Source organism: Ornithodoros turicata, chromosome 5 (genome assembly GCF_037126465.1).
Source record: "Ornithodoros turicata isolate Travis chromosome 5, ASM3712646v1, whole genome shotgun sequence".
NCBI classification, from domain to species: Eukaryota; Metazoa; Arthropoda; class Arachnida; order Ixodida; family Argasidae; genus Ornithodoros; species Ornithodoros turicata.
Window position 1 is genome coordinate 9392278 of NC_088205.1, and position 27843 is coordinate 9420120.

Consider the following 27843-nt stretch of genomic DNA (forward strand, 5'->3'; position numbering starts at 1 on the left):
TTCGGACAGGTAACAGTATACATGTACCGATAATTGTGCGTCACAGCTTCGCCATAATCGTGTACCACCGTACCACCATGTAACCGTGTAGGCCCGACAAAAACAAACAAACAAACAAAAGCAAGCGAACAAAGAAACCTGGTCGATCAATGTTATTGTCGACGTAGTGATCGCTGGGTGATATCTAGACAGCGGTTGTCCGACCTGTCTCGCGCTTCACCGTCTCGACAAATTCACCTGAGACGACGGTGAAGAAATGGCGCCACACGGTCATTTCGCGCGGGGAGGGGGGGGGGGCTACCGAAGCCCCCAAAGTCCCCCATGCGGTATACTCTGGGATAGAACGCGCCGCGCGAGATGACGACGTTTGCCAGCGACGTCAGTTGTATTATTATCCGAGGCGGGGCGGGCAGGCGCTCTCCTCCGCCGAGCGTCTGCTACGTAACGCGGACGTCACGCCCGCGTGTCACGTGACTGGCGCCCTTGCTTAAATACTCCGCCTTCCCTCACCGCGTCACAAGTTGTGTGCGTGATGTCTGTGTGAGAAGACATGTTAAAGTCGAACGTCTCCCCACCGTACACAAGCGTGGACTCTGTGAGTACCTGTTCCCATTTTGTAACTGCCAGGCTGTTTATGATCGATTTATTAATTAGCTGATTCGCGCGAAAGCCATGTGTGTCTGCTGCATTAACAGGTGTGTAAGATTTGTCGGGAGTTCTCCCAGGAGCAACTTGTTGGCTCTGAATCATTCTAGCGAGTCGTGCCTGTGCACTTTGTAAGCGATGGATGGGTTATCTTCGTTCTACTGACTGATCATGATCGCGGATACTTGATGAAGTGGGTACTCGATCGTGGGCACCTAATCAAATGGTAATAGAGATTGAGACTACTCGGTATACCCGTTTCAAAGTCGTTCCCGTATTTTTTTCAAACTACGAAGCACTGGTTCTCCTACTTCACCTTCTTACATATAGAAAAACCAGGTGATCACAACCGAATATTACTGGGCGAAACTTTCATGAAACAAAGCAGGTGGTATGTATACAAGCACGCATGAAATACATAAGAAAAAAAAAAAGAAGAAGAGTCGGCTCCCTCCCCTTTGAAATGTTGAGGCTCGTAGCCTGGAATGACTGCTCCACGGGACGATCACACCGAGAAGCCGGTTTCAGTGAGACCGAAAAAAAAAAAAAAAAAAAGAAGCGAGAGGGAGAGGATGTTTCGGAGTGGCTTCCGAAAGAGACTGGGCCCCAAAAGCTGGATTCGTTTCAGGTGCCCGCCCCTTCGAGAGAGACGCGCTCCGTATACAGTATATATAAATACCAGAGCTGCATCTTTTCTTCCCGGAATAATATGCGGAGACAACGCCTTGCATAATAATTACGCGCTTATGTATTCCTTGGCCAGGTTCTACCGTCTATTTTAGTGCCGCATGCGTTAAACAAAAGGGAGACAAGGGGCCCCATATAGCGGCAGGTATAGAGAAAAGGAAGCTTTCAAGTGTGCCCGTCTTTATGTTCAGCTGATGAATCGACGATGCGACGATGACGTCCGATATTGCGTAAGCGTTGTCGAGTTGTTTGCGCAGCAAAGTTCAGAGTGAGGATAAACAAACTGCCTCTCGATAAGGCACTATGTTCTAGTGGGGGAAAGGCAGTCCTGCTTCGTGGGCAGGGCACTGGCTACGAAGAGGTGCTTCATGATGTACCTCCTTTATTGCAGCACCGGCATCAACTAGTGCCAAGCCCCAGTCACTCTAGCGGAGTGGCGAGCCCGTCACCCATGGAAAATTGGGGAATGCAAGACTTGGGCGTCTGGTTCGAGGATGGTCCGAAGATCAAACAAGAACCCCAATCTGCCCCTTCTTCGCCACAGTCATCCTGCATGCTTTCCAATAGCATGTTGGACTATCCCGCTGTCCTGGAAGAACTGGTGAACATAACCAAGAACTGCAGCCCACCCCAACAGAACCAGTCTTTCTCGCGCGGTGGATGTAACGTGAACCCGCAGTCCCCTCCGGGAGCTCCACCTGCACCACCGATGCAACAGGCATCTCCCAGATCCTCGGCGTTGTCTGGGATACAGAATGCCCAGCAGCCGTCGAGCCCGACGATGTACGACGATGTGCGGTGTCAAGGAACTAAGACCGCGATCCCCGCCGTCGATAAAGTTCGGCCCCAGGGACCTCCGCCGGCTTACCAGAGAGTGACTGTGAAAACGGAAGACTGTGCTCCTAGTATGGCTGTGGATTGTTGTGCGTCGTTGTCGGCGGATAAGTTGGATCAGCTTAGACTGTTGGCTATGCAGCAAGCGGCCAAGGACATTGAAGTTGCATGCCAGATTCTCAACATCTCACCGAGTAAGTTTCTATTCAGTGTTCGATACGTCGCCATGGCCGTCGGGATGCATGAGGGTTAGCTGCATCTAGTTAGCGAGGGTTATCTTCTTGCGCAGCTCGTGCGCTATGCAGGAGTTGGACTGTACGGAGTATACTACTAAAAGCGTAATCATGTTTGACAGTGTTCAGTTAACGAGATCTTCAGGTTCTTGTCGAATAACTACGAGTGTATGGTTGGGGGCACAAGCTCATGCCGTTCAGGCTACCGGTAACGGTTGAAGTACTTTGGGCCGTGTACCACTAAGCACGTGGCACGTATGGCGGTCGGCTGGAAGGTAGTCCGGGATCAAACGGTGGAACCAGTTGTGCATGCCTGGACGTTTTCTGTAAAGGTTGTCCAGAGTAACATACTCGAAAACGGTAGCAGACCCCCTGTGAGACTACATAAATTCTTTCTCTCTTTCTCTTTGTGTGTATACGATAATGTCAGTACTAGCTGCAGGACTCGTTAACCGACCATCATGGCAAACTGGATGTTCGGCGAAACGCAAGATTATGAATGGGTTGGAAACGCGCTGCCTATGGTCAGTCGTATCGGCCGCAAACCCTTGAGCACGTGACCGAAGTCCAGCCGAATTGCCCTTTGCTCGGTCTTTTTTTTTTACTGCCCGCTATCAGGAGGCAATCCCTGACGCAAAACGTTTACAGCCGCGCAAGAAATGACCAAAGTACGATTATCAACTCTTGACCTTTGGGCGGCGAAGCAATTCAGACGGGACATGGTGATTCATCAGTCTCACGCTGGTTAAGATCTGCTAAGTGGCAAACACCGAAGGCAGGAATTGCGCAAAGCTATGCGCGTCTGTTTTCCAGCTATCCACGAAAAGGGTTGCTTCTTTTAGAATCACCCATGGTCGAAATTCAGTTGTGAAGATTCTATTGAAAGGTAAAGGAGTTGATGAGTCACAGGCACTTATATACTTATTATTTCATAATCAACCATACCTCTTTCCACTCAGCTCTTTAGTGATGATATTATATGTCAGTTCCTTTTCGTAGCACCCAGTATTAATATGCATAATGTGGGTGTACGTGCAAGGCGTATCGCGTAACAATATTGCAGCAAGCGCTGCTCGATGCACTGCTCTGCAAATAGTTTAAAAAGTTGATTTATTCGCACATTTCCTCCTGTTTGGTGGCGCTAATAAGCTTGAGCAGATTGCGGATCAAGTCCCACAGGAAAATTTTTAAAGAAAAAGAATTAAATGTTCGACGCGTGGGCCCTGGATAAGAACAATAATTAAAATCACTGTGCGGCCACCATGAGAACATGATACAAACGTGCTATCCAGCATCACTCAGTGGGTGTTTGCGACTGTACCCTGTAATATTCATTACGTAATAAAAATAATAAAAAGAAAACGAAAAACGCTAACCTAGAAACCAGTATACTGATGAATAAGTGAACGAAATTTACATTAAATGTGCGGATTTTTCTCTAATTATATCGCCAGTTTGACTTCGTCGAAACTCTCATCCCCATTTTTTTCTTTATTCACATCACATCACATCATATATCGCCCACACCGCCAGTAGTAAGACATACTGCCCGGGCGTGTTTCGACAGGTGCGGAAACATCAAATTTTAGAAAAATATGTCAGGCAGTTCGTTCATATGGGACATATCCCGTGGCTATATTTTCTATCAAACATTGACTTGCACATAGCAGTATTGACAACCATGTATATTAGCGTCAAGCAATACCGATGACACCTGTTCTTCTTCGCTTGCTCACAAACTGCTACCACGTTGAGATTTCTGCGGAGAACTTCAAACAACACTATATCACGCTACCGAAATCAAAACAAAGGGTCTTCTTAATTCTGATGAAATGGTATAAATGCCGGCTAGCTGGAAGATAAGCTCAGGCTTTATTGTAGTACGAAGCATAAAAAAAATCGAATTTCTAAAACCATCATGTCGTTGCCAGGTTTAACTGAAGTGCACTGCGCGGAAGGCATGGTGCCCACACAGCGAGAGAGAGAGAATTTTTCCCCTTTTCCTCCGTCGCGCGTGGGGGCTGGCTGGCTCAATGAGATGTCGTGGTCTAGTGTTTGTTTAGCTTTTGATGGGACCGCTGCTTCCCGCAGGACTGATTACCCGCGAGAATAAATTCAGCCAGATGGCTTATCGTTCCTTGTAGGACAACACGAACACCTGAGAGCTCGGTTCGCTTCACCAATATTGGCGATAAGATTGGAAGTACTAACTTGCTGTCGGGGAGGGACGTTACCGCCCAGTGCCCAACGTTCAAAGCCCGTGAATATTGGAATTCATAACTCTACTTACACAGAAATAGGGCATAACATTGCGCCTGACCATATGTGAGGAAGAATAGAAAAAAAAAAAGGAGAAGAAAAGAGAGAAAAAGTACGAGAACAGGTGCTCATAATTGAAGTAGCAAACTTTTTTTTTCTTCAGCATAGGCCTCACTAATTATTAATTATAACAATACAGCTATTGTTAGATTGGTCAACATACTGTGCTTCGGCCACAATGCACATTGCATTGCACACGAACATGCTGGTGTGTAATATGGCCATTCTCATAGTGGTAGTCATTTGGCTCAGCAGTTCGGTCTTTCTCAAACGAGAATATATATGCATTTATAAAAGAACAAGCATGCATCAATCAACGACCTTCTCGAAAACCCCCTGCCCTCTCCTTCTATTTCCATTCATTTCCTTTCTGCGTGTCGCTGCAAACACATTGTATTGTCCAACCCGTTCACTGTAGAATGAACGCCCAAAATACAGAAGAGTAAATACTCGTTGGTGCTGTAAAAGTCTGATTTGGTTGGAAAAAGAGAAATACGGAGATGCTGACCTAGCTCTGCACGCTGAGCCGGCTAGTTCAGATGCAAACTTCGCGATAGGGCGTAAAATTTGGCCAAAGCAGCCGTTCGAGGAAGATTGTGCAAAACTGGGTTGGAGCGAGCTCATGATCGGGCCAAGAATTTAGGTCGGCCTCCCATCGCCAGAAACAAGCTTCAGGGCGTTAACGTAGGAGGGAACATAAAGTGGATGACCCTTGACACTGACGGAAATAGGCTGAAGCACATGTTGCACACTTTTGAGGCCGAGAAGAGACGCGTGGTTTCAAACTTTATGATTTAGACGCTTTGAAATGACGTATGCAGGACTGAAGTCTCTGCGAAAAACTTTACATTGAAGACACGACGTAAAATGTCACGTGTTCGTTCTTTCGCAGACCCCTACCAATGGACAACTTCCAACGTCCAGTCCTGGTTGGTGTGGACGCAACAGCAGTTTGGCTATCCCGCCATCCGGCCGGACTACTTCAACATGGACGGTGCAGGTCTTTGCACGCTGTCGGAAGACGACTTTCGCATGAGGTCACCCATGTCCGGTGATGTTCTTTACGCGCAACTGGAAATCTGGAAGTCAGGTACGCCGAAGTATCTTTCGCTCACTCTCAGTCTCAGGATATCCTTCGACAACGGTTACACGTGGCCTCTTTCTGTCATTGCAGCAGCCCACATGACGCCATCAGGGAGCTCTCCTCAGAGAAGTCCGCAACAGTTCTGCCCCGAAGACAGTGTCTTCGACTTGGCTGGTCTCCTGGGTCAGACCATCTCCGGAGGAATGCAGGAGGCACCTGCTCATACCCTGCCACTTAATCTAAGCGACGGTCACAGTGAAGGGATTCACAGTGATGGTAAGTTTTGTGTCAACTCGCACCCTTTTTGTGCTAGAGTTACGTGGAAGAGCTCGAGACGGTCAAGCGCCTTTTCTTCACGGTCATTTTCTGCCAATCGCTTCTCAAACAAGAATGCAGCGCAACAATTTCGAAGGTATTTTTTTTCTTTCTTACGGATGGTACCGCCAAACCAATCACCTTACCCTGGGGGGAAGAAGGAAAAAGTTAATTTCTTCAACCCCCCTCGGTGTATCCCCAGAGGAGGGCCTCCGTCTTCCAAATTATACGCATTCTCCGTTCGCGCTCGCTTGGCTACCTGTCTCTCGGTTCAGCTTCAAAGAGCCATCGATGAACTTTCATAACAGGGCTTCAAAAAAAGAGAGGAGGTTGATAGGAGCCAAACACAAAAGCAACAAACTCTGGTGCGATTTGGAGCTTCTCAGGAAGCCTGTTCCTACCTCCAAAGGGGAAGCCTGGCAACAACCTGTTCTGCAGGTTCCCGCCCATTCTACCAACAACCGTAGACGGGATGAACCTTAGTATTACCCGCTTTACGCAGCGAAACCTGGAAGGGGGGGGGGGGCGAGGTAGAAGGACCCCCGCTATGGAATGCGACCGGTCCTCAGGCGTTTCGCCCAGCTCGGAATCTTTATAGCATCATGGGCGTCGGCTCCGTAGCTTTTCTGTTGTTTGTCGGCTAGACTTTTTTTTTTTTTTGTTTCTCCCCACTCTGAAATTTTCTGGGCTTCGTTGGGCGTGGTGGATGGATGGTGGTAGCATCGTTCGCTAGATCACTGAGAGTGAGGGGGTTAGAAAAAGAAAATGGCTTTTCGAGTCGATCCTTCGCCAAGATACCTTGTAAGGGCATCGCTTTCTTTCTTTCTTTGTTTCGTCCAAATTGATCGTCTGCACGCTGCACCTGTGCGGTCGACACTGTCTGGAGCCCTTGAGGAAAAAGAAAGCGAGTATGTTGTTTTGTTTTGGCTTTGCTCGCGTTCGAGATAGTTTGTAAAACTTTCTTTCTTGGTGGACGAGAGGAAATTGGCAGTATGCTGGCTCGTTGCTTGATCACACTGGCAGAGCCTTTGTCGGCTCAAGTCAAGATATTTTACTTTCGATTGGTCTTAAAAAGTATAGCGGCTGCAAGTAATTGCTCCTCACACAATATAGCCGTAAGTCTTAGTTCCGACTGTGATTTCTGTAAAATATGTGATATACAACTAAATACGCACAAAAGTAAAACGCGTGCAGGCAAAGAGCAAAACTCAGCCGTTCTCAGCCATTGTGAGATCTACCGCTCATTCCGGAGATTAAATCATGTAATAGAATACTAGAGCTTCGAGATTCGAATGCATTCTTACGAAATGTAATTCTTAAAGTTTGTAAATGGTTCAAAGAGGAACTCCGCGTCAGTGACATTCCCATGGAAACTTCCAGTCCACGACAAGGGAGATAGTATTGACCGACCCATCATGGCCTCATGGGTGTCTTTCAGACACCGTGGGAGTGGCCGCCACGAGATATTTCCGCTGCCTTCGCTTTCACTGACCGTGATTTGCTAGCCCTAAGGTGGCTGCGTCAAAGATCATCGTAGCTGCATGCACCGACGAGCAAGGGCGGTGGACCTTGAACGCACCTGCACTCTTGCGTGTTCGCCGCTGTTAAGCCTTGCGCGCAGCCTGGCTCTGTTTCGTGTGCGGGAACACGTTCGCTGCAGCTCGTACGCTGGCACGCTATATAGTACGAGCGTCTATATATATAACGTTCATATTATGATAAGATGCGCCGCTTTTCTTGAGCGGTTGCGAGTCCCGTAACGGCCGTTGATGCACACCGTAATTCTTAGTCGCTGCTGGCTAAGATGTAGAAACCTGTTCTGTCACGCTATGTAATGGTCCGTTTTCTATTTTTTGGGGGGGTGGGGGGTGGGATTGCAGACTAAATTCCTTTTTCAAAGTGTTAATGCCTGTTATACAATGTGCATTTTATGTGGTATGTGAGCTTGAGCTCTAACACTGTAACCCTGCGTTCCACGTTGTTGTATCACGTGCACTCTAAAAACAGAACTTCACCGCATAGCACTCTCTCTGCCAACCATTGCCACGAATGATAGGGTTATCGCTTCTGATTCGAAGAGAGAGGGAGACGTACATCTTTTTTGTGTCAATTATCATGTATCCAAATTGACACAAAATAGGCGTACTTCCTACTCTCTCTCTTCGAATCAGATGTGATCAACCTATCATTCGTGGCAATGGTTGGCGCAGAGCGTGCTATGCGGTGAAGTTCAGCCTATCCTGCCATTACCCCCTCCCCTCAGTTTTTAGAGTGTGGAGGGACTTAAGGTTGCTGTACAGATACATTCTTTCAAGCTAATGTATATGCAGTACAGGGTAACGTACGAATAAGAATTTTACTGAACGGGTCAGCTGCAAGAATACCTCAGCAAGCCTTACGTTTGATTCCTTCATCTAGATGCTTTCCTAAAGTCATGCAACACTCCGCGCGATCCCCTGACTATAAAAAAGAGGACGTTACCCTACCCAGGTCACTTCAGGCGCTCGCACTATATTCCGCCAACTGCATACAGCGTAATCCCTTGCACATGACCTGCACAGCGTGCTGCAATGTTGAACACGACACTCATATCCACATTCCTTCTTTCACAGACGAAGGCAGTGATGCGAGCAGCGACATCGCCGAGCGCTGCGCCGCGGCAGTGACCCGTAGCCCAAGCACTGCCTCCCACTCTCACATCCACCTGTGGCAGTTCCTCAAGGAGCTCCTTTCTCAACCTCAGCTGTACGGCAGCTGCATCCGTTGGTTGGACCGATCGCGCGGTGTCTTCAAGATCGAGGACTCTGTGCGTGTGGCCCGCCTGTGGGGCAAACGCAAGAACAGACCTGCCATGAACTATGACAAGCTCAGTCGTTCCATTCGCCAGTACTACAAGAAGGGCATCATGAAGAAGACTGAGCGGTCACAGAGGCTGGTGTACCAGTTCTGCACGCCGTACAACTGTTGAGCCTGGTTCCCTGTAAGGGCGGTCGGATCTGTCCTGGTACCCCAGCTGGTCTGGAGCTGGGACATGCGTCCGGCTGCCTGGGTTCCCCCAAGTTTTTTCGATGCAGTTCGATCCTAAGTTCTTTCTCGGAAGAGAGTAACGCCAGTGGCGTAATCTGATTTGTACATATACTGTTGTTCTTGCCAGTGTGGTTGGTCCCTGGCTGGTCCAGTGGACAACCGCTTTAGGGCGTTTTTGGTGTCGTCTGCTGGTTGAAGTTTGGAAAGTTTTTTGTTTCGATTTTTGGAGTGAACTGTGGTTTGCTATGCTGTATTGTGCAAAAAGATTATGAGGAAGTGGGACATACAAAGCTAGGGGGAAGAAATTAGAAATGTTGATTGGCCGGATCAGCGCTAGTGTGTGGTGCTTCCCTTGAAGCCTCAACTCATTTCTGCAGCTGTAGTTCGCCGTTGTCACAAGAAGAGTGCGCACAACACAGTTCATCTCCTTGCCCTTCCCGTATGTTATTATTTATTGTCCGCCCAATTTTCACTTCACAATTTTTAGTTACTCATCACATCATAACACTTCGCTCTTAAGTTCTTCGTTTCACTTCGTCGGCCCTCTTGCAACATCGTTATTCCGCAGCAGACGACATCAATGACGTCATCGTACTCATTCGTTGTGTTTCTTTCCGTTCATTTTCTTGCCGAAGCGAATAAATGACAGCGAAGCCCCCAAGTGGAAGTGGAAGTTCCGAGAGTTACTCGTTTCAAACTCTCCACAGGTGGGGGGGCTTGCAACGTCACCGGAAGTTAAGCGAGACCGGCGCAGTTTGAACCCTATGTGGGGTTGGCGGTCTCTCTCGAACATTCCAAACGCTGGAGCGGAGATGATTCCCGTATATCGATGATATACAGGGCAGTATGTTCTGAGAACAATATTTTAATCTTAAACATGTACGTGTCTCTACACCTACGATATTATTACTTAAGTGCTCGTTGATATTGTTGCACCATTAATCTCGATGTGACCAGTTGGAGTGTGGTGCCAATCTGTGCCCTCTAGATCTCCTGCTGCTGTTGCCTGAGAAAACGATTTAACTGACCGTGGGGACAAGGGAAACATTCCACTATTCTGGTATCAGGCCAAAATGGGGATCAAGCGAAGGCAACAGTGGCACTTTTTGAGGGCACAGGTTCGCCTCGCTTATACGGTACTTGTTAAAGTTGGGGATTATGTGCCTTTGTCGAAGGATTTCGCTTGGATAAGCTTTTGAAGTGCTATATCTACGTGTCCTCTTGTGTTTGGCTTGCCGACTTAATTGTACAAAGCTACTATAAGTGTGACAATTTTGAAATTGAGCTATCTTTCCGAAATTGTACCTCCGATAAGTCTCGCCTTCAGTGTGCCTTCTATGTGAGAGGCTGGTCTCGTCTTCTCTCGTCCCGAGGCGTCTCCCCTGAGTTTGACTCGATGCGTCAACGCAGTTGGGAGACCTGATTCTTGCTGTAATCTTTCCGCTCGTATAGCAATATACGACGCGTGTAACCGTCAGGTGTCACTGGGTCTCATCGTGCTGCGCCCTGGCTTGTGTATCTAAAAAGGACATGGTAACTGTTTTCTTTGGCAAATAAAAAGTACAAGTGGAGAAACACAGTCTGCGTTGTCGTTTGTATAGAACGAGGAATGGGTCAGCGGGCGACACCCCCATATTATTCCTGTTCGTGTAATCCTTATCATCGTCGTGATTTGAAACGGAGAAAATCCTTGGTTGATTTTGGGCTCTATGGTATAGTTCTGCATCCTGTCCAGCAAGACGAAGGAGCAAAGGGTTCCGAGCAATAACAGCAACAGATACATGATGATGGTGATGGCATGAGGTATTGAGGTATAGTGGATGGCATGATGATGGCATAGATTATGGCATGAGGTATAGTTGAGGTACTTTACTTCATTACGTTGCGTTAATATGTGAGTGAGATGGGAATAAGACGGAGCCCGCACAGATGCAGACATGACAGGTGAAGCATACAGCGCAGGAATACGTCACAGAGTGCATATAAAAAGAGCAAGCGTAATGTACCCTACGTATGATAAGGCGCAAACGCTGGGGATAACTACAGTTAGGTTCAGTCTCCGGTCCTGTCCTATGTGAGCTATGTCCCATGTGGAACTGTCCTATGAGTCCCAATGTTGCCAGGTCCACGTTCCGAGGGTCACAACAAATACCACTACGTGTAAAGCATCTGGAACAAGCCGGTGGTTGTCAAGAAATTAATAAATGACTGAAGCCCCTGTCGATGCTCCACAAGGTTATGAGAAGGGCATATGAATTGAAACAGGGCTAAACGGCTTCCTATTGAGGTTGAGCCCGTACGGAGGAAGGAATTACCCCGGGTGCTGTTTAAGAAAATTTCTCTCCCGAAAATATATCAGTGGGCCATGAATTCACCAGAAGTAGCCCCCCTGTTGTTTGTTGAAAAGCGCAAAAAAAGAAATGACAAAAACAGAAAAATTTAAATGGGAAAAAGGGAAAACACACACTCTTCGGTTTGAACGCAAAATAATGTATTTCTTTCATTTTTTGTGGCTTCTTACGGGGTCTTTACCATGTGTGTGTGTGTGTGTGTTTTCTTTTTTCTTTTTTGTAAATTGTATCGCCGTTCAATTAGGCTCATTGTGACATCGATCCGTCGACGAAGTGTTCAAGACACTCCTGTTGTTTAAACGTTCCAAATTTTCCTAACTACTATTTATGCAGTCAAGGTTCCTCTATGAATGCAGTCCTCTATAAAAATGAAATACCGAGAAAGCTTGAACGATAAAAGCACCCGCTCCTTGGTGGAACCTCCACGGTCGTGCTGTAGACTGGGAGGTGGTGGGTTCGAACCATACCTCCGGATGGCTTGTCTGACTTTTTTCCTGGGTTTTTCAGGAGGCTTTCTAGACGGATGTCGGCACAATTCTCCTTGAAGTCGGCCCAGGACGCATATCATCCCCCTGTCCCCCGCTCCTTCCTGCTGTCCTTTCCCCATCTGTCCACGTCTGTGCGCGGCTCATAGCCATAGTTGCTTCGCGGCGCTAACACGAAATAAAAGGGAAGAAAGCTTCAACAAAGTTTCTTCGTGCGCGGGTCTTCCTTCTTTTCTTCATTCAAAGACGAAAGAAGTCGGTAAAAGACCACGCGGGGTCAAAGCAGGGTCAAAGCGTTGCAGGGTCAAAGCATATATGGACTAGATCACGAGTCGGGAACCTTTCCTAATGGTCACATTTCATCCCCTCCTCGTCGATTTGTTTCCATGGGCCGCAGAACATATTTGAAATTATTTCCATGATTCCAAAGATTTCATAAGATTCCATAAGGTTTCAAAGTAAGTCTCAATTAGTCTGCCGCAGTTATTAAGCGGTTGAACAAGTTGAAACTTGCTTTAACTATTACTTTTTAAGCGTAATGTACTGAAAGCTCGCATTTTCCATGACTTGTTGCTTTCACAAAACGATGGTAAAACATCGTCTTGTGAAAGCAACACGTCATGGAAAATGCGAGCTTTCAGTACATTACGCTTAAAAAGTAATAGTTAAAGGAAGTTGCGGCAGACAACAAACAACTTTTGTTAGCTTTATTAAGAGCGGGAAAGGTAACACAGAGCGCTTTTGCAAAAGGAATTCGCTTGCCATGCCGCGCCCTCTGCCAAGCCAGCCGAGTCTTGCATAACCTCTCTTCAAGCCCATCCATAACCAACAACAACTCCTAAGCACTGGAATTTTAGTTGCGCGCTTGGTCTGCGTTGGGCCACATGAGCAGCGCAACTCAGCCGCGGGTTCCCAACTCCTGGGCTAGATGATATTCAGACTGCACAAATCTCGTGCCACAACTCGCGCATAGCTGAAGTGAAGATGAAGGACAATATAGGACGGAATATATATACGGAATATAGGAGGAAGGACTCAATATTCAATATCGTGTCTCGATTCTAGTATAGGTGGTGCTGAGGCGGTGAGGAGGGCGTTTCCATCTTGCCCCATTGTTTTCCTTACACTTGGTAGCGGCATCACGACAGGAGACGACATCATCATAATCATCATCATCAACGACACGAGGCGAATTGAGATGAGAGTCGCTCATAAAAGCACCAGAGAAGATATGCTGCGAGGTCGGTCTCTCAGGCTCTACTCTTACATTGCGAGAAAAGCGTTTTCTATTGTTTTCTAGTACCACATATTGCGGCAAGATCAAAGGTACTTGACGTATGGCTGATTAGTCAGCTTGAAACATTGGTCCTCAAGACAGCATACACATTGCTGTATCAGTGCACACAATATACTTCAACGTGTTCTAACTAACTTCAAATTACACAACCCAACCGAAGTGTTTTTTTTTTTTTAAACTCCACCACAACGCAATCAACGTAGCTCACAGAAAACAGAAGTCACGCCGAGTCGAAGGACTCATGTCCTACAGCTTCGACCGGTCTTGTTACACGCTACGAAACAAATAGTCCAATTTAACGCAAACGATCTCCCACGTGAGTCTTGATTTTGTTTTTTTGTGTTTCGCCGGCCGCAACGAAGTCAAGTTGATTAGCATTCAAGCAGAGCGTCCTTAGCTGTCGTCGCCCAGGCGGGAGTCAATGTCCTCATCGGGGATTCAAGTCGGACGGCCCCGATGTTTCACGCTGGGCGGGTACAAAAACGATGTCTTTCCGTGTCTTGCATCTTTTCTTTTGTCTCAGGCACGTGGGAAGAAAAGAGTTTGCTTTGCTGACGGCTGCAGTGAGGGCACGTTCTTCATCTGCTCTGTAGACCTCTGAAGATGTCTCAGAGGTAGCCGTGAGGGGGTAGCGTCGGTTGGCGAATTCTTCTCTTTTATGTGTCGGGTCGACAGGCAGGTGGGACGATGACAGGAATAAAGTATGGCGGACTGGAAGCATGAAGAAAAAAGCAGCCGTCCGTTCCGTGTAAGTGTGTCTGAAGGGTTGTACACCTTTTGGGTCGCAGCAATGTGCCTTATGCGGTGCCCTCATGGTGCATGACGAAAGAGGCACGATCATGGGCAGACATAAATAAACACACGCCACAATGATTGCGCTGGCTTCGACTGTTGGTTGTACGCTCGAGTTCCTTCCCTTGCAGTGCATTTGTCTAGCTGCTTATACTAATTTGCTAGCGTCAGGACTTCTGGCTGCTTCTAGCCATAGGCAACACCACAGCGTTACGTGTAAGTAGGGAAGAAGACAGTCATTATTTGTAGTCGACAAACGCATAGGGGCAACAAGGACTAACCGATTATGATGATATGATGATGACGATGATGGGAGCAATAAAAAAAGGAGTCGTGGAGTCGTAAGTCTAGATAGCGTCGGACTGACTACAACGGCACCCGCAGCATGACGCCTGTGTCGCATCCCCATGTTTTCGCATGTCACGTGACTCAAAGGCACTCAAAGGCTGCGCGTGACGTCATGCGCAAGAGCCTCACTTGGGAACATTGTATTGAATTCATCTTTTCTTCAGGACGTACACAACCCTAACGCACTCGATTGCATAGGGACGTACGTGTGACTGAAAACTACTACTCCGACGGTTCACTTCCTGATCATGCCAACTCACATGCTCCGAAATCAGGCAATGACTCCACGTAAGGAAGCGACAGAAGGAAGACCGATCTGATATCAAAAACAGTCACGTGCGTGCTTTGGAACCGTTCAACAAAGCCGGCCACTCGAAGCACGACGAAAAAAAAAAACACATCGATGTCACAATCAACCAGACGGGCGGGCGGGTTATCAACGTCCAATTCCGTTGCTGAGACGACCCTTTCCCTGCACAGGTTCACCCTCGAGCGGAGCAGGTATAGTTTCAGCAGCTGTTGCCCGAAGCAGCGGCCGGGTCTTCAGATGGGTCGACGGTCGGGATTAGATGTCGTTTCGGCAAGGCTTTGTGTGGGAAAGCGAATGGCTGTTTGCATGGAGAATGCAATTCTGGTTGCTGCCGAAAACTTGTCTTTTCCGTTTTAGCGCCGCGAAGCAACTGTGGCTATGAGCGGCGTACAGATGTGGACAGATGGAGAGAGGACAGCAGGAAGGAGTGGGGGACAGGGGGGGTTAGTATGCGTCCTGGGCCGTCTTCAGGGGGAACTGTGCAGACATTCGTCGGTAAAGTCTTCGGAAAAATCCAGGGAAAACCTCAGTTATATAAGTTATATAAGGTGGGTTACTGAGAGCTCCAACGTTTACTTCATTCTACTAACTAACTAACTAACTAACTAACTAACTAACTAACTAACTAACTAAGTAAGTAAGTAAGTAAGTAAGTAAGTAAGTAAGTAAGTAAGTAAGTAAGTTTATATGTAGTTAAGTATGCACATAGGGGCACAGGAGTGGCTTTATATAGGATAAGAAAGTGCTCGATATGTTGTTGTTATGATCAGAGAATGAGAAGGGTGCTTGGATATTTAGTGAGATGTTCTCCTCTAACGCTTCCGCGTGCGATTAAAAGCGAGACCATAATTATGAGGTAGCGAAAGAAAGGCTTGAGCTGAATGCCAGACGTCTGTCCTTCGTGTCAAGGGCAGCATTTAGATGCAAGGGGCTCCTGGTCACAATATGCTACACGAAAAGATAACACAATGCGTGAAGACAGAGGAAGACAGATATCGTAATTAAAGCTCACGATCTTCAACTTTATAAGCAACCTACTTTATATAAGTTATTCGTTTCAGGGTCTCACTACATACAAAGCTCCCATCACTCCTCTAGTCGTGTTGACGACCCTTTCAAACTCCAAACTGAGTATTGTGCTACCGAGTATTTCTACAGATCTCCCCAGTGCCTATATGACATTGTGTTGTATTGTATTGAATTTGAGTGAAGAGTGGTACGAAATTGTAACAATAAGCCGGAAACACATTCACGCGAAAGTGATTCAAATCCCCTGCACATTCGACGGAAAGTTGCGCACCACGCAAAATTGATGAATTGGAGATGTAATCTACAGAAAACTTTCATTACAGGCACACCGTTCTGTGTGTTCATTCGTATGTCCACGAAGACAGAGATCCCAACCGAACGCAAGCTCGTGGCGCCCGTCCAGAACGTAAAAAAGAAAAAGAAAAAGAAAAGAAAGAAAGGTCGAGAGAGAAAACTATATTCCTCCCTCCTCATCACATATGATACGGGGAACGTGGGAGCAAAATAAATGTGAGTACCTCCAACAACATTACCCTTTCTGTTGTGTTGAGAGGGTTTTCCTTCGCGTAACCTTTTCCTTACATTGTTGTTCTAACCCGACCAGGAACATGAGCAGGATCCGACCTGAGGGAGCAGAAAATATCACGGCACACGCCCACTAAGTTGACTTCTTTTACTGCGACTTCGCATTCAAGACACGGCACGTCTTGGGAAGCAGCAGCATATACTCTAGGGTTTTTCCCGCCCTGGTTGCCGTCTCAGATATTACGGTTTGTTAGAATAGGGTGCCTGCCAATAGGGGCCACTAAAAACGCTATCATTATATAATGCAGGCAACCACCTGAAATAACAAGACATAACAAAACATTACCTTTCGTAGACATGTCATTCCATTAGTAGCAAAAAATAAAAAAATAAAAATAAAACACCTCCACTTTTTTGTTGCCCATTTCTTCGGCCGTCTGCAGACGACACGCTTACGCAGATTCTCGCCGGCCGCGAGAGCGATGCAAGCCAGCTTTCGGGCCCCAAAAATGGCGTGCGCACCCAAAGTCCAAAGTACGGTTTGGGTTTTTGACATGCGCAGTGGAAAGGACGTTATTTCTTCGAAGCCTCAATGGCCCTGAAGACAAAGCGCTAGACATTGGCACTCCAATGGCTATGACACCACGGGCTGAGAGGTAATGGGTTCGAATCCTACCACCGGCTGTGCTGTATGAAGTTTTCCCTGGGTTTTCCGGTAGACTCTCCAGAAGAATGTCGGCACAGCTCCCTTTGAAGTCGCAGCAGGACGTGCCCCCTGTCGACACTCCTTCCTGCTGTCCTCTCTCCATTTGTCCACGTCTGTATACGCCGCTAACACGGAGTAAAAAGGATTATAGCGCCGTGTAGCTCCTAAAAAACGTAAGAAAGGTAATAACTGATGCGACGACAGTCTTTCATGCTCGGTGTGTGTACGTTGTGTATGCCTATAGTTTAGCACTCTTTCTTTATTTTCTTCTTTTATCAATCAATCAGTTCAGCATCCCAAGCAGCACAACATGTTGGCCCAAAATTTGCAACACTGGTACAATATTAGTCCAATCTTGGTCCAATATTGGGTCGACATTTCCAATATTGGTCCAATATTGGCAATACTGGCAAAATATTAGTCCAATCTTGGGCCGACATTGGGCCGACATTTCCAATATTGGTCCAATATTGGCAATACTGCCACAATATTAGTCCAATCTTGGTCCAATAATGGGTCGACATTTCCAATATTGGTCCAATATTGGCAATACTGGCAAAAAATATTTTCCAATCTTGGGCCGACATTTCCAATATTGGTCCAATATTGGCAATACTGGCACAATACTAGTCCAATATTGGCAATACTGGCAAAATATTAGTCCAATCTCGGGCCGACATTGGGCCGACATTTCAAATATTGGTCGAATATTGGCAATACTGGCACAATATTAGTCCAATCTTGGTCCAATATTGGGCCGACATTTCCAATATTGAGACAAGATGTTCTGCTGCTTGGGATTGCATGTTTTGCCGCGCATTGACCTCTCCGGTGTAAACGCTAAAACGCGTGTCAGAGCGTACGCTCTGCACTGGACGTAATTACTTTACAATCTTTTACAATCGTTTGCGTGTTCCTAATCTCGGCTCAGTAACATTCTAAACTTGGCAGCAATAATGAAACGGAAGTATGCATGATTTGGTGTCACCATTGGCGTTGCTCAAGTGTGTATAAATGAAACCTATGTCGATAACGTTAGGAAATAGGAAGTGTAAATGGGATACCAATGTCAACAACAACAACATTGCAGGGACGAGAGCAATGACAAGCATCTACTTTCTTTAAAGGTCGCTCTATGAGGCCTACTTTGCATATTGCGTCACGAGACATGTCACACTAGATCACCTTTATCTGCGAAGGCTGTACGGCTAAACGGTGTATCTGCTTGATATGCAATGAATTTGGAGAGAAGTTACTGGTGATAAACAGTATTAAAAAAAAAAAAACAGACTTTTCTTTGTGGCACGTTTAGGCGTTTTTCGTACGGATTTTAGAGAAAGTTATTTCATTGATTTGTTTTAAAATGGCTTAGTAAGTGAGCACATACCATTACCCTAAGGATAACAGGAACTGGGGGGGGGGGGGGAGATATGAAGGTTTATTAAGGAAAAAGAAAATGTCAAGAACTAGGCTCTCGTCAGCCGAGCTTGGACATACGTAGGGGCTAGGACATACGCAACTTGTGCTATGTAGTATCCAGTGTCGAGAAGCCTTGTAAAGTGAAGCACTTTCGTGCGAGCTTCCTTGTGGTACACAACGCGGGAGACCTGCTAACTAACTTCGTTCACACTAACAATGACGATCGGTTATGTAGCATAACTAATACTTTGGACAATAGTTGCAGTTGGTCGAATTAGAAAGCTCACACAGGGAGCAAGAATCAAGGACACTTGACCAGGTACGCCCAACGTACTTTAAGGCAAAAGTAGAATAGAGAACACAACAACTACGTGGGAAGCATGAGTCTTCAATCGACGCAGACTATTTTGCAGCAATTCCTTCCTGTTTTCATGGCATCATATTCGTGCCGATTACCCATAAGCGTTGTTGTAGCCCCCCCCCCCCCCCCCCCCTCCCCCATCTACGTAAACACGACCGAAAACATAAGCAGGGCACAGCTGGGCCAAATTCAGCCCGGCAGGGACTCTGTTTTCATTATGCAAATGAAATTCATGCCCACGTAAAGCGAGGGCTTGGTGGATCCCCAAAGTAGGTGAAACGCTCTTCGGAAGTTAGGTCAACCTGCGTAACGGTGCCGATTCGGTGAACACATCACGTGGTTCGATGACGTCTTTCAATACGGTAAACACAGGGACGTCGACCTACTTGAAGACGTCGGGCCCAGCGGGCCTCCTACGGTAACCTGGTCTGTGACAAGTCGAGTAGGTGAGGGGGCTACAATAACATCATGACGTAGAGACCATGACATTGACGTCTTGACATTCCCGTGTTAATGCAATTTTTTGAAGGAAGACGATTGTTGAGTCTGTTTTGCGTGGGTGAATATGTTCTGTAACGTAAGCCATTGGGGATAGGAATTCCGAGTAATTTACTCCGTGTGTGGCAATATTGTTGGCGTGACGTAGGTTACTCATTTGAAGTTCTCGCACAGTTCGATTGTTTTCTGACAGAAGATATGATTTATGTCGCGACCGCTGTGAGTAGCTAGGAAGAGTTCAAGTGCTGTGACTTGTTTCTGTGGCTTTCTCCCATTGTGTCGACGCTGCGCTTTGTCTCTTCACCTATAGCGAACAGACATACATAACAATGGCTGCATGCCGACAATCACAGTTCGGGGCCCAAACGCCTAGTTCGGTGCAGACGACAAGTCCACCAGCGGTAACTGCATGCCCTCTGAGTCCTTATTGAAGTGTTGCTACATGTCTATGCAGAAAAAGAAAATGGTGTCTCCTGCGTCATAATTAGAGAGCGGATTTTTAAGCACTAACAGGGGGCGCTCTTGACCGCATAGCACGCACTATACCAATCATAATCGCAGATGATATCGCTCTGTCCCTCGATAAGCTGAGAAAGGGGGCGCACGTCTTTCTATGTATCAATTTTCCTTCCAATCGGAAGATAAAACGATACGATTCTGAAGGTTGGTTGGCCTAGAACGATTTCTGCGACGAAGAGCGCTTATCTATCTTATCTTATCTATCTAAGAGCGCTACCTGCGAGTGCCTAAAGATCCACTCTCTAGTTATAATAAATCACGATATCACTATATCTAAAGTATCTGGAACAAGCCGGTAGTTGTCATTTTGATTCCGTGTTAGTGATGCGATATAAAGCAACTTTGCGTACCGACGTGGGTCGATGGAGAGAGGACAGCAGAAAGAGGGGCTTAGTATGCGTCCTGGGCCAACTTCAGAGGGAACTGTGCCGACATTCCGTCTGGAAAGTGCCGAAAAACTAGGAGAAAACCTCAGGCAGCATTGTCAGTGATAGGCTTCGATACACTTAAGACATGGGTCTATAGAATTGCATCGCGGCTGATCACGAGGCCTCCTACTGATGTTATTTAATTGAGCTTGAAATATTTGTCTCTCCGATTTCTATAGGTCACACTCTACAGGCAGGCTCAATATTTGCCAACACGCTGCAGTTGGAGCATAAGCCTCCTTCGGTTCGGCGTATCCGAGTCTGTATCTGCCGCATGATCAGAGTTGGAATAAGAAGCGCTCCGCCGTCCTGTGGATATACAGATAGGAGGAGCATCATACAGGAGGTGACTGGAAAATCCTTGTATGACACACGCACCTACTCAAGATGGAATCAGTGGGCGACGGATTTGGGTCAGTTTCGCTTCTTGATCTGGAAACGAAGAGTTAACGGCCTTTTATGATTCACTCGCAAGCGAGTAGGATGCTAAGATCGATTAACTTTTCCTGCGAACTCGCACAGGTTGATAGTACTCCGTTCGGTGAACCTTGTACGGAGATTAAAACGTATATATTCAGTTATCCCACGGAGTTCAGACAAGGGCAGTCGCAGGGGGGAAACAGGACGACACGACGCTATTAGACTGCATATTGAGGTGTTTTTATAGTCTCGAGTGTTTCGAAGCAAAACACGTAGGAAGACTTGTGCTTCTTGAGTAGCGCTATATACGTCTTTCCGATCGGGTACTGTGCAAGCCCTCGAGGGTCTTAGTAGATAGGAATCGTTATAGGAAAACGATACGATGAGGGAAACTGTCAAACCAAATATCAGAAAATTGGTTGATTGATTGGTTAATTGTTGCAAATTGTTATTTGTCACTCCAAAGTAATAAGACGATTGCCTTATCACGTTTTCATAATCTTTATCGTGAATACGTTCCCGTCTACTAAAGCTGGTAATTACCGCCGCCACGACGAAGGGAAAAGATCACTGTGTTTGGTGAGAACTATCGAATGTTGCGGCGTTCTTATTCGTATACGCGAAGAAGAAGCCGAGAGAAGCCGAAGAGGGCAGGTAAATCCGTCAAAGGTTTGGATACGGTATTGTGGCAATATGTACAATCTACGTAAGGAATAAGCGTCCCTCCTTGTACGTGTAGTCTTTGATCGGGATCTGTTTAAGAGATCGCTTTCTTCCCTTACAACGTGCCGAAATAACACGCAAGGGATTCTAAGTCGCTGTGTGCTGTGTAGTACAAAGTCTAAGATCTCATTCTCAAGGAAATGAAACCTCTTTCTAGAACGTGAGCATCGCTCTTGAACTTGCATTTTCCAGTTCACTCAGTCTTCGTTCTCCCACGTCTTCCCAAAGTCAAGGAAACGTTGGCATTTTGTTGTACCATGAATGCAGTGAATGTTTTCTTGTGACACTTTCTGTACTTTCGCTGTCGTCGCAGTTACCACTTTAACGTTAGTTATAGTTTTTTTTCGCCCACTGGTGACATGGTGTCTCAGATCCTTGAAGGAAGTTTACTGTAAGTCTGTGCAGACTAGCTTCCACGAGTCACAGGAACTACAAAGTAGACCAGTCGACTCGTGGCGTAGATCGGCGACAGCACCATACAAACACTATAGGCGTTTGCCTTACGCCACGAATCTACGCCATGAGTGATAGTCAATCAGCTCGCATATAGGATAGCCTATGCACGGGGGAGTGTATTGGTTTAATTGAAGCACGCATGTAATGCGATAAAATGAGTATGAAGGTCACCAGCGGATAACCTTTAAGGAAGACCGTTTCGCCCGCTAAGAGACAGTGCTTTAATCTCTTGAAACATGGCTTCGAAACGCTGACAAAACCAAGTCTGATCGTGCAGTGAGACAAGCAGGCGCTGTTGTTTAACACATCGGAATAACATATCCTGTTCCATAATAATCGACGTCTCTTCAAGGAGAAAAAACATGTTACATCCCGGTGCTGGTGCTAAAGAAACCTTACTCACAACATTACACACAGCATACAACACTTGTGGACGTTCTCACCGTTCCAAAGCCACTCAGAACACACTATACGTCAAGCGTGCCCGTTCGACATTTAGCGCCAGTAACAAACAGGTGCAGGACGAGTGGGGGATTCCCCCATTCACTCTATACGATGGCGGAACCATTCGTGTCTTCCTAGTCTTATCCTGCATCACGTTATGTTCCACGAGCACGAGCGATTCATAAGCCTGGCTTCCGTCCAGCAGGCTTGCACGATAGCTGCCCCCGCGGTGTCTCCGAGAAAGGCTTCATTATACCGTTTCAACGTTTTTCCTGCTTCGGTTTCCCTCGTTGGCATATAGTATACGCCTGGACCGAGCCATGAACGGAGTCGGAGACAGGTGTTTCCGTGTCTTGTCGCGTGATTTCTGAAGGGGAAGCACGCTTGCTTCGATGGCAGTGACATGTCGTGTCATAGCTGTCCTTCACGTGGCAAGAAGTGTCTCTGTGCGATGTCAAGAAAATTGTATAGCGCGTAAGCGTGTAGCGGGGTAATGCCTGGAAGGGGGGTGGAAAAGGAAGGTGGAGAAACATAGTAAAGCTTGGGGGCAGTTGGTGGTCCTTCATATTTCAGTTTGAAATTAGAATGAAAGCGAGTGTTTCTGGGTGGTCGTTCTAGTTGCTGTAAGGAAGCTGTCATAGGGTTCGTCTATCGATTGGAAAAAGAAAAATATAGAGATGCCCGCAAAGTCGGCAAAGGCTACTCCAGTTCCCGTAAGTATAGAAGAGGAAGTAGAGAAAAAAAAATGCATCCCAAGCAAGCTCTCACAGAAATAGAATACCGTTCAATAAGCCCCTCATTATTCAATAATGTGTTTAGGAAGTAACAGCACGAGAGCTTTTGTATGAAACCTCAACATTGAAGTTACGATGTCGAAATACGGACTTTCCTAAAGCGTAGCACTCATGTGGCATTCGATGGCTACAGTGCTCTCCATTTAACTCCTGCGGAACGTTAGAAATTACACGGACTGTTTTAATGTCCGCATTAGGTAGTCTGTACAGAGAAATCAGAGTGATACTCTGCGGGAAAGCTGTAACTGCGCTGTCAGACTTCCTCTTGTTGTCTGATTAAAAAAAGAGAATAAACGTTACAATTACACTGGCCAACATTCAATACACCGAGCACTTCAGTCAAACCGAAGCCCCTCTCACGTGATGTTTTATGTAAGCGTTCGCAAACTGTTAGACGCTGATGTAATTGATGGTGGTGGTGAAAGGGGTCGCTGTTGTCGGCCTCACGGAGGTGGGCAACGTCACGACTGACGCCCTGGGGGAATCTGCGTCCTGGGCCGACTTCGAAGGGAACTGTGCCGACATATGTCTGACGACTTCTGAGGAAAACCCAGAAAAAACCCCAGACAGCACATCCGGCACCAGGATCCGAACCCGGGTATCTCCCAGTCTGGACATGACATGGCCAGCACGTTAACCACTGAGCCACGGGAGCGGGTCTGATGTAGCTAAACTATGCTAAGCATGCATTTAAGTTATGGTGCAGGTATCCGCCCATTACCGATCCAGACACTGCCATGGTAACCCTAGCAGTAACAGCCGATGCAGGAAATTAAACCCTTTACTACACGGAGATAAGTAACACCTCGACCTGCTAACTATAGCTTAGTCTGAGGACATCGCCGTATACGTCAAAAAGGATCTGAATTATCGCGCGGATATTAACGCATTTACTTTTCCGTTCCCGTTCAAGGAATGAAGAGAGACACCTCACGGCAATTAGGACTTGAGAAGAAAATGATTAGAACTGGAATGTCGTAAAAAAAGGTTAACCTGCCCTAACAGGTTTCTTTAATCTCTCTCTAAACGCTCTTGTAATTGCGAGGTCGTCTATGCAGAGATAGAGCAACTTCCGAAGACTGATGTCGTAACTGAAGTGAGGAGGACTAGCTATGAATGTACGCTGCCTACTTTGCTGGTCTTGAGATTCGATGCAGAATTACATCATTTTTATACGGTCCTCTCGCTGAGTTTGAAAGCATACTCATGCATCATGCATGTTCTCTGCACTGTGTCAGCAGCATGAAATGCGCCCGTGCAGTTGGGCTGCGCAGTATCTTCATGTCGCGTTCCCCACGGAAGCTTCAGAACCTTGCAGAGATCTACAACACAGCATATACTCGTACATCCATTCCTATAGAGACCTGACATTGTTTTTCACTTTGCTGATTTAGAACGCGGATTTTCATGCAAATGCTTTTTTTCTTCTCGACGTGGTTCCGTATCTGGACGAAGAAAAAAACGTTTTCGGTATTGGTTTGGGACCGATTAAAAGGGCTCTATTGTGCATATAAATGCACGTATTACTCGTTATGACGTATATCGCATGGAAATGCATGCATAACGCATTTTTTTACGGCCACAACTGCGGTGAATCGCCCACCTCATCATCATCCAATATATATGTCTGTGTGCGTTGCCATATTTGCGGCCAAGTGCGAGAGCTTCTTCTCTATCTTGAAAGGCTTTGCTGGTTTTTTGCTGGTTTTGCGGCATCGCAGTGCACAAAAATTTCCACAGAAGGCAAGCACACGGTTGTCAACGTGCTTGCCGGTCTTAAATTGCGTATTTTCTAGATTACGGGGTATATTTCATCTGAAGCGGGGTGGGGTGGGGGATATGTTTATTTAAAGAAAAAGAAAAGGAAAGGTGAGCCCGGCAAAGAGCAGACTTGCTATTGCAAAGAAAAAGAGGAGAATAAAAAATAAAGGAAAAGAAGAAAGAAAAAAAGTGGAAGAAAAAAGAGATACTATAACAACACAAAAGAAAAAAAAACATAAGGACGTGACAAAGTCGCATGCAGTTCATGAGTCCTGATCCTGAAGCTCTGGGGAAACGGGGGGAGCGCCAGTGAGAGACCACAGTTGGGGTGCAGGACGGGGCCAAGGAGAGCGTCCAAGGAAAAGTCATTACAGCGAATCCGGAGAAGATGACAACGGAGGGTGTTCCTATGGTGTTGACGTTACAGGAGTTGATGTGGGATGTCAGCTTCCACGCACAGACAGTGCAGCTTGGTTGAGACACGACATCCCAGGTAAAAGACGGTTGTTTGTTTGTAAGGGAAGAAAGAGGAGAAAAGGAGACGAGAGGAGAAAGGACGGTTCTTTGCACTGATGCCAGCCTACATTCTATGTTTCACCACGAAGAGGGTAATAGAAGCCCAGAAAATTGGAACCGCGAATACCGAAACTAACCCGGCTCTGACATCACAGCGCGCGTCGGAACCAGTGAGGCAGAAAGGTCACGTGCGTACAGCTTCCAATGGGAGCTCGTCTCAGGCCTCTGACGTCTGCGCTTTACTCGGGCGTATTCCGGGGTTTGTATCTCACTAAGTACGACACGTAGAAGAATAATTCGTTTTTCCTCAGTGCTCTGCAGTGTAGCACAATGCGCGCATGATGCAATGAACCAGATCTATCAAAGTGTCACAACCCCTTTAACCGGCCCCTTCTGAAGACAAGCGAGGGAGTACGGGCAACATTGAGTCGTGGGCGGTGGAGAAGGGATTCTTCCTTACGACTAGAGTGGCAAGCGACGACAAACTCCATCAATGGGTCGATAGACTGTAGGATGGGTTATCATGGTAGTTTCAGCCAGGAACTGCCGGGCACATGTGATACACCGGCGGCGAAGCAGGGGTTGGATATCCAGACGCCCCCGTACGACAAAATTTTCTTTATTTACCTGTTTTAATGCGTTAGCATTAGAGTCCTCGGTACGCAAGAATCGCGGCGTGGTCTGTCTGTAGCCCCGGCGCGGCGCGCATGCGTGTGAGGGGAAAGGGAAGTAGAAAAGGAGAGGGCGCGTGGAGAGCGCGATGCGGTGCGCGGGCCACCGCCCACCGGCAGTGCAGCTGTGGTCGTCGACAAGTTCAGACGTGTCTGCGTGGGCGCGCCCTAGGCTGTGCGGAGGAGCGGCGGCGAAAGAAGGCTGAGGCTGCGAGACGCACCGCCAAGCTGAATCGGAGGAAGCCCGAAAGGCTCATTTCGCTGATGATGCTGTCTTGCGTTACCGTTGTGCAGGGTCGTGTGAAGGGTTGCGTACCGTTCTAAAGGGTCGTTGAAGGATTGTGTAATGTTGTAAAGGGGAGTTCCCAAAGGGTTTTCAAGTTTTAATGCTAACGCATTTTCGTCGGATCCACCAATGGATCGACCATGTTTATATTTATTCATACTACCGGCACGAGGCCTAAGTAGGATGGTACAATACAGATAAAAAGGTATATAAAACACAAAGAAACAAGCAGCGTAACAAAAGTATAGAGAAGTAGTATTATCACAATATGACATTCCTATTTGTAAAAATGATTGAGATCACTGCACGATACGAGGATATGAATGAATGAAAATGAAAAAAGGATCGATCGGTCGATTGATTGATTGATTAGAGACAGTAAGAGGGTTCCTCATTTTCGGCGATTATATTTCCGAAATATTACAAAAAAGGGCGAAGATAGGTGACAGATAGAAGCTATCCTGTTGTCTTATGATGTTATCAGTCAATTCAAACCTGCAACTACTATGCAGTTGGTTTTGCGCCCATTTTTGCCGCGTTTGGAGGTCTCAAAAAATATAATTGCCTACGAGAAACGCCGAAAACGAGAGAGTCCACTACTACTGTAAAGATTTATTTAGATAGAGCGCATGGACCGAAACAGATTTGTGATAATAAAGTTGATAAAGCAATCGAGTGAAGCGATATGAAAGGCTTCCTGGGGGAGTAAGTTCCATTCCTCTATAGTGTTCTCGAGAAGAAAGAATATTTGAAACAGACGATGTGGGTTGGAAAGGGAACAAGGGACCGAGTGTGCTTCATGCTTCAGTCTAGTAGTTGCAAAAAGATGAAAATGAAAGGTACGTATTTATCAGAGGGAGTGCAGCTGCGATCTTTTTGTTATACTGTACAAAAATCTCAAGGATGATGGATTCTTTTTCTTTTCTGGAGAGTATTGAGATCCGCTCCTTAATTGTGTCCTATTAGTAACTTGCGATAAGGTCTGGATTGCGCGCGCGTCGTATAGGATCTTCGTATCTTAGGACAGAGTGCTATCACAGCTAAGTACTTAGTTACATTGCGGTTCAAATCTAATCTCGAAGACCTCTGTTGTACATAGGAGCGAGCCTTCAAGCGAGGGACGACGTAAGCAGATACGTTCGACAGTCTGCCTCGCAGTTTATTACCAACATCTCGAGCACGTCAGTGCGTATGCGATAACTTAGACCTGTGCGGGCGGTATCTGCAGGTTGTCCTGATCGTACCCTGGCTGATTGTTCACGTAGCAAGTAGAGGAATTGAATTCTATCGATTTATTCGACTTGTACTGACGTACACACAGACACATCGACACTGATGCATTGGTTAACTAACTAGTGGCACTCAAAACTACCACCAAGCATTTTACCACCCCTCCGTGAGACATTCAACAGGATACGACAGCAGACCCTTGTTGTTGTTGTTGTTTTTTTTAACACTGAGCTCTTGACATTTTGCAGCAAATGCCTGCTGTATTTTCAGAACTTTAAGACCTGGAATGAAAAGAAAACGTACATAGGCATTTGTCCGAAAATTCTATTA

At 46.6% G+C, this 27843-nt stretch overlaps 1 protein-coding gene and 1 long non-coding RNA gene across 2 annotated transcripts; both read left to right on the forward strand.

The window, feature by feature from the left end:
- Positions 1-491: 491 nt before the first annotated feature.
- On the forward strand, positions 492-10721 carry LOC135393974 (SAM pointed domain-containing Ets transcription factor-like). The gene is made up of 5 exons (XM_064624381.1): positions 492-595; positions 1724-2360; positions 5611-5808; positions 5893-6078; positions 8730-10721. Exons 1-5 carry the CDS (start codon positions 551-553, stop codon positions 9083-9085), a joined length of 1422 nt encoding a protein of 473 aa, XP_064480451.1. The 5' UTR covers positions 492-550; the 3' UTR covers positions 9086-10721.
- Positions 10722-11066: 345 nt separating this feature from the next.
- On the forward strand, positions 11067-16543 carry LOC135395291 (uncharacterized). The gene is made up of 3 exons (XR_010423019.1): positions 11067-11088; positions 16080-16266; positions 16361-16543. It is a non-coding gene; the product is annotated as an uncharacterized LOC135395291 (long non-coding RNA).
- Positions 16544-27843: the final 11300 nt, after the last annotated feature.

Excerpts from the sequence above, each read along its gene's own strand:
- LOC135393974 (XM_064624381.1), top strand. The coding sequence starts at position 551 with ATGTTAAAGTCGAACGTCTCCCCACCGTACACAAGCGTGGACTCT. Across the intron at positions 596-1,723 it reads CGTACACAAGCGTGGACTCT|CACCGGCATCAACTAGTGCC; the intron begins GTGAGTACCTGT and ends CCTTTATTGCAG. Across the intron at positions 2,361-5,610 it reads GATTCTCAACATCTCACCGA|ACCCCTACCAATGGACAACT; the intron begins GTAAGTTTCTAT and ends GTTCTTTCGCAG.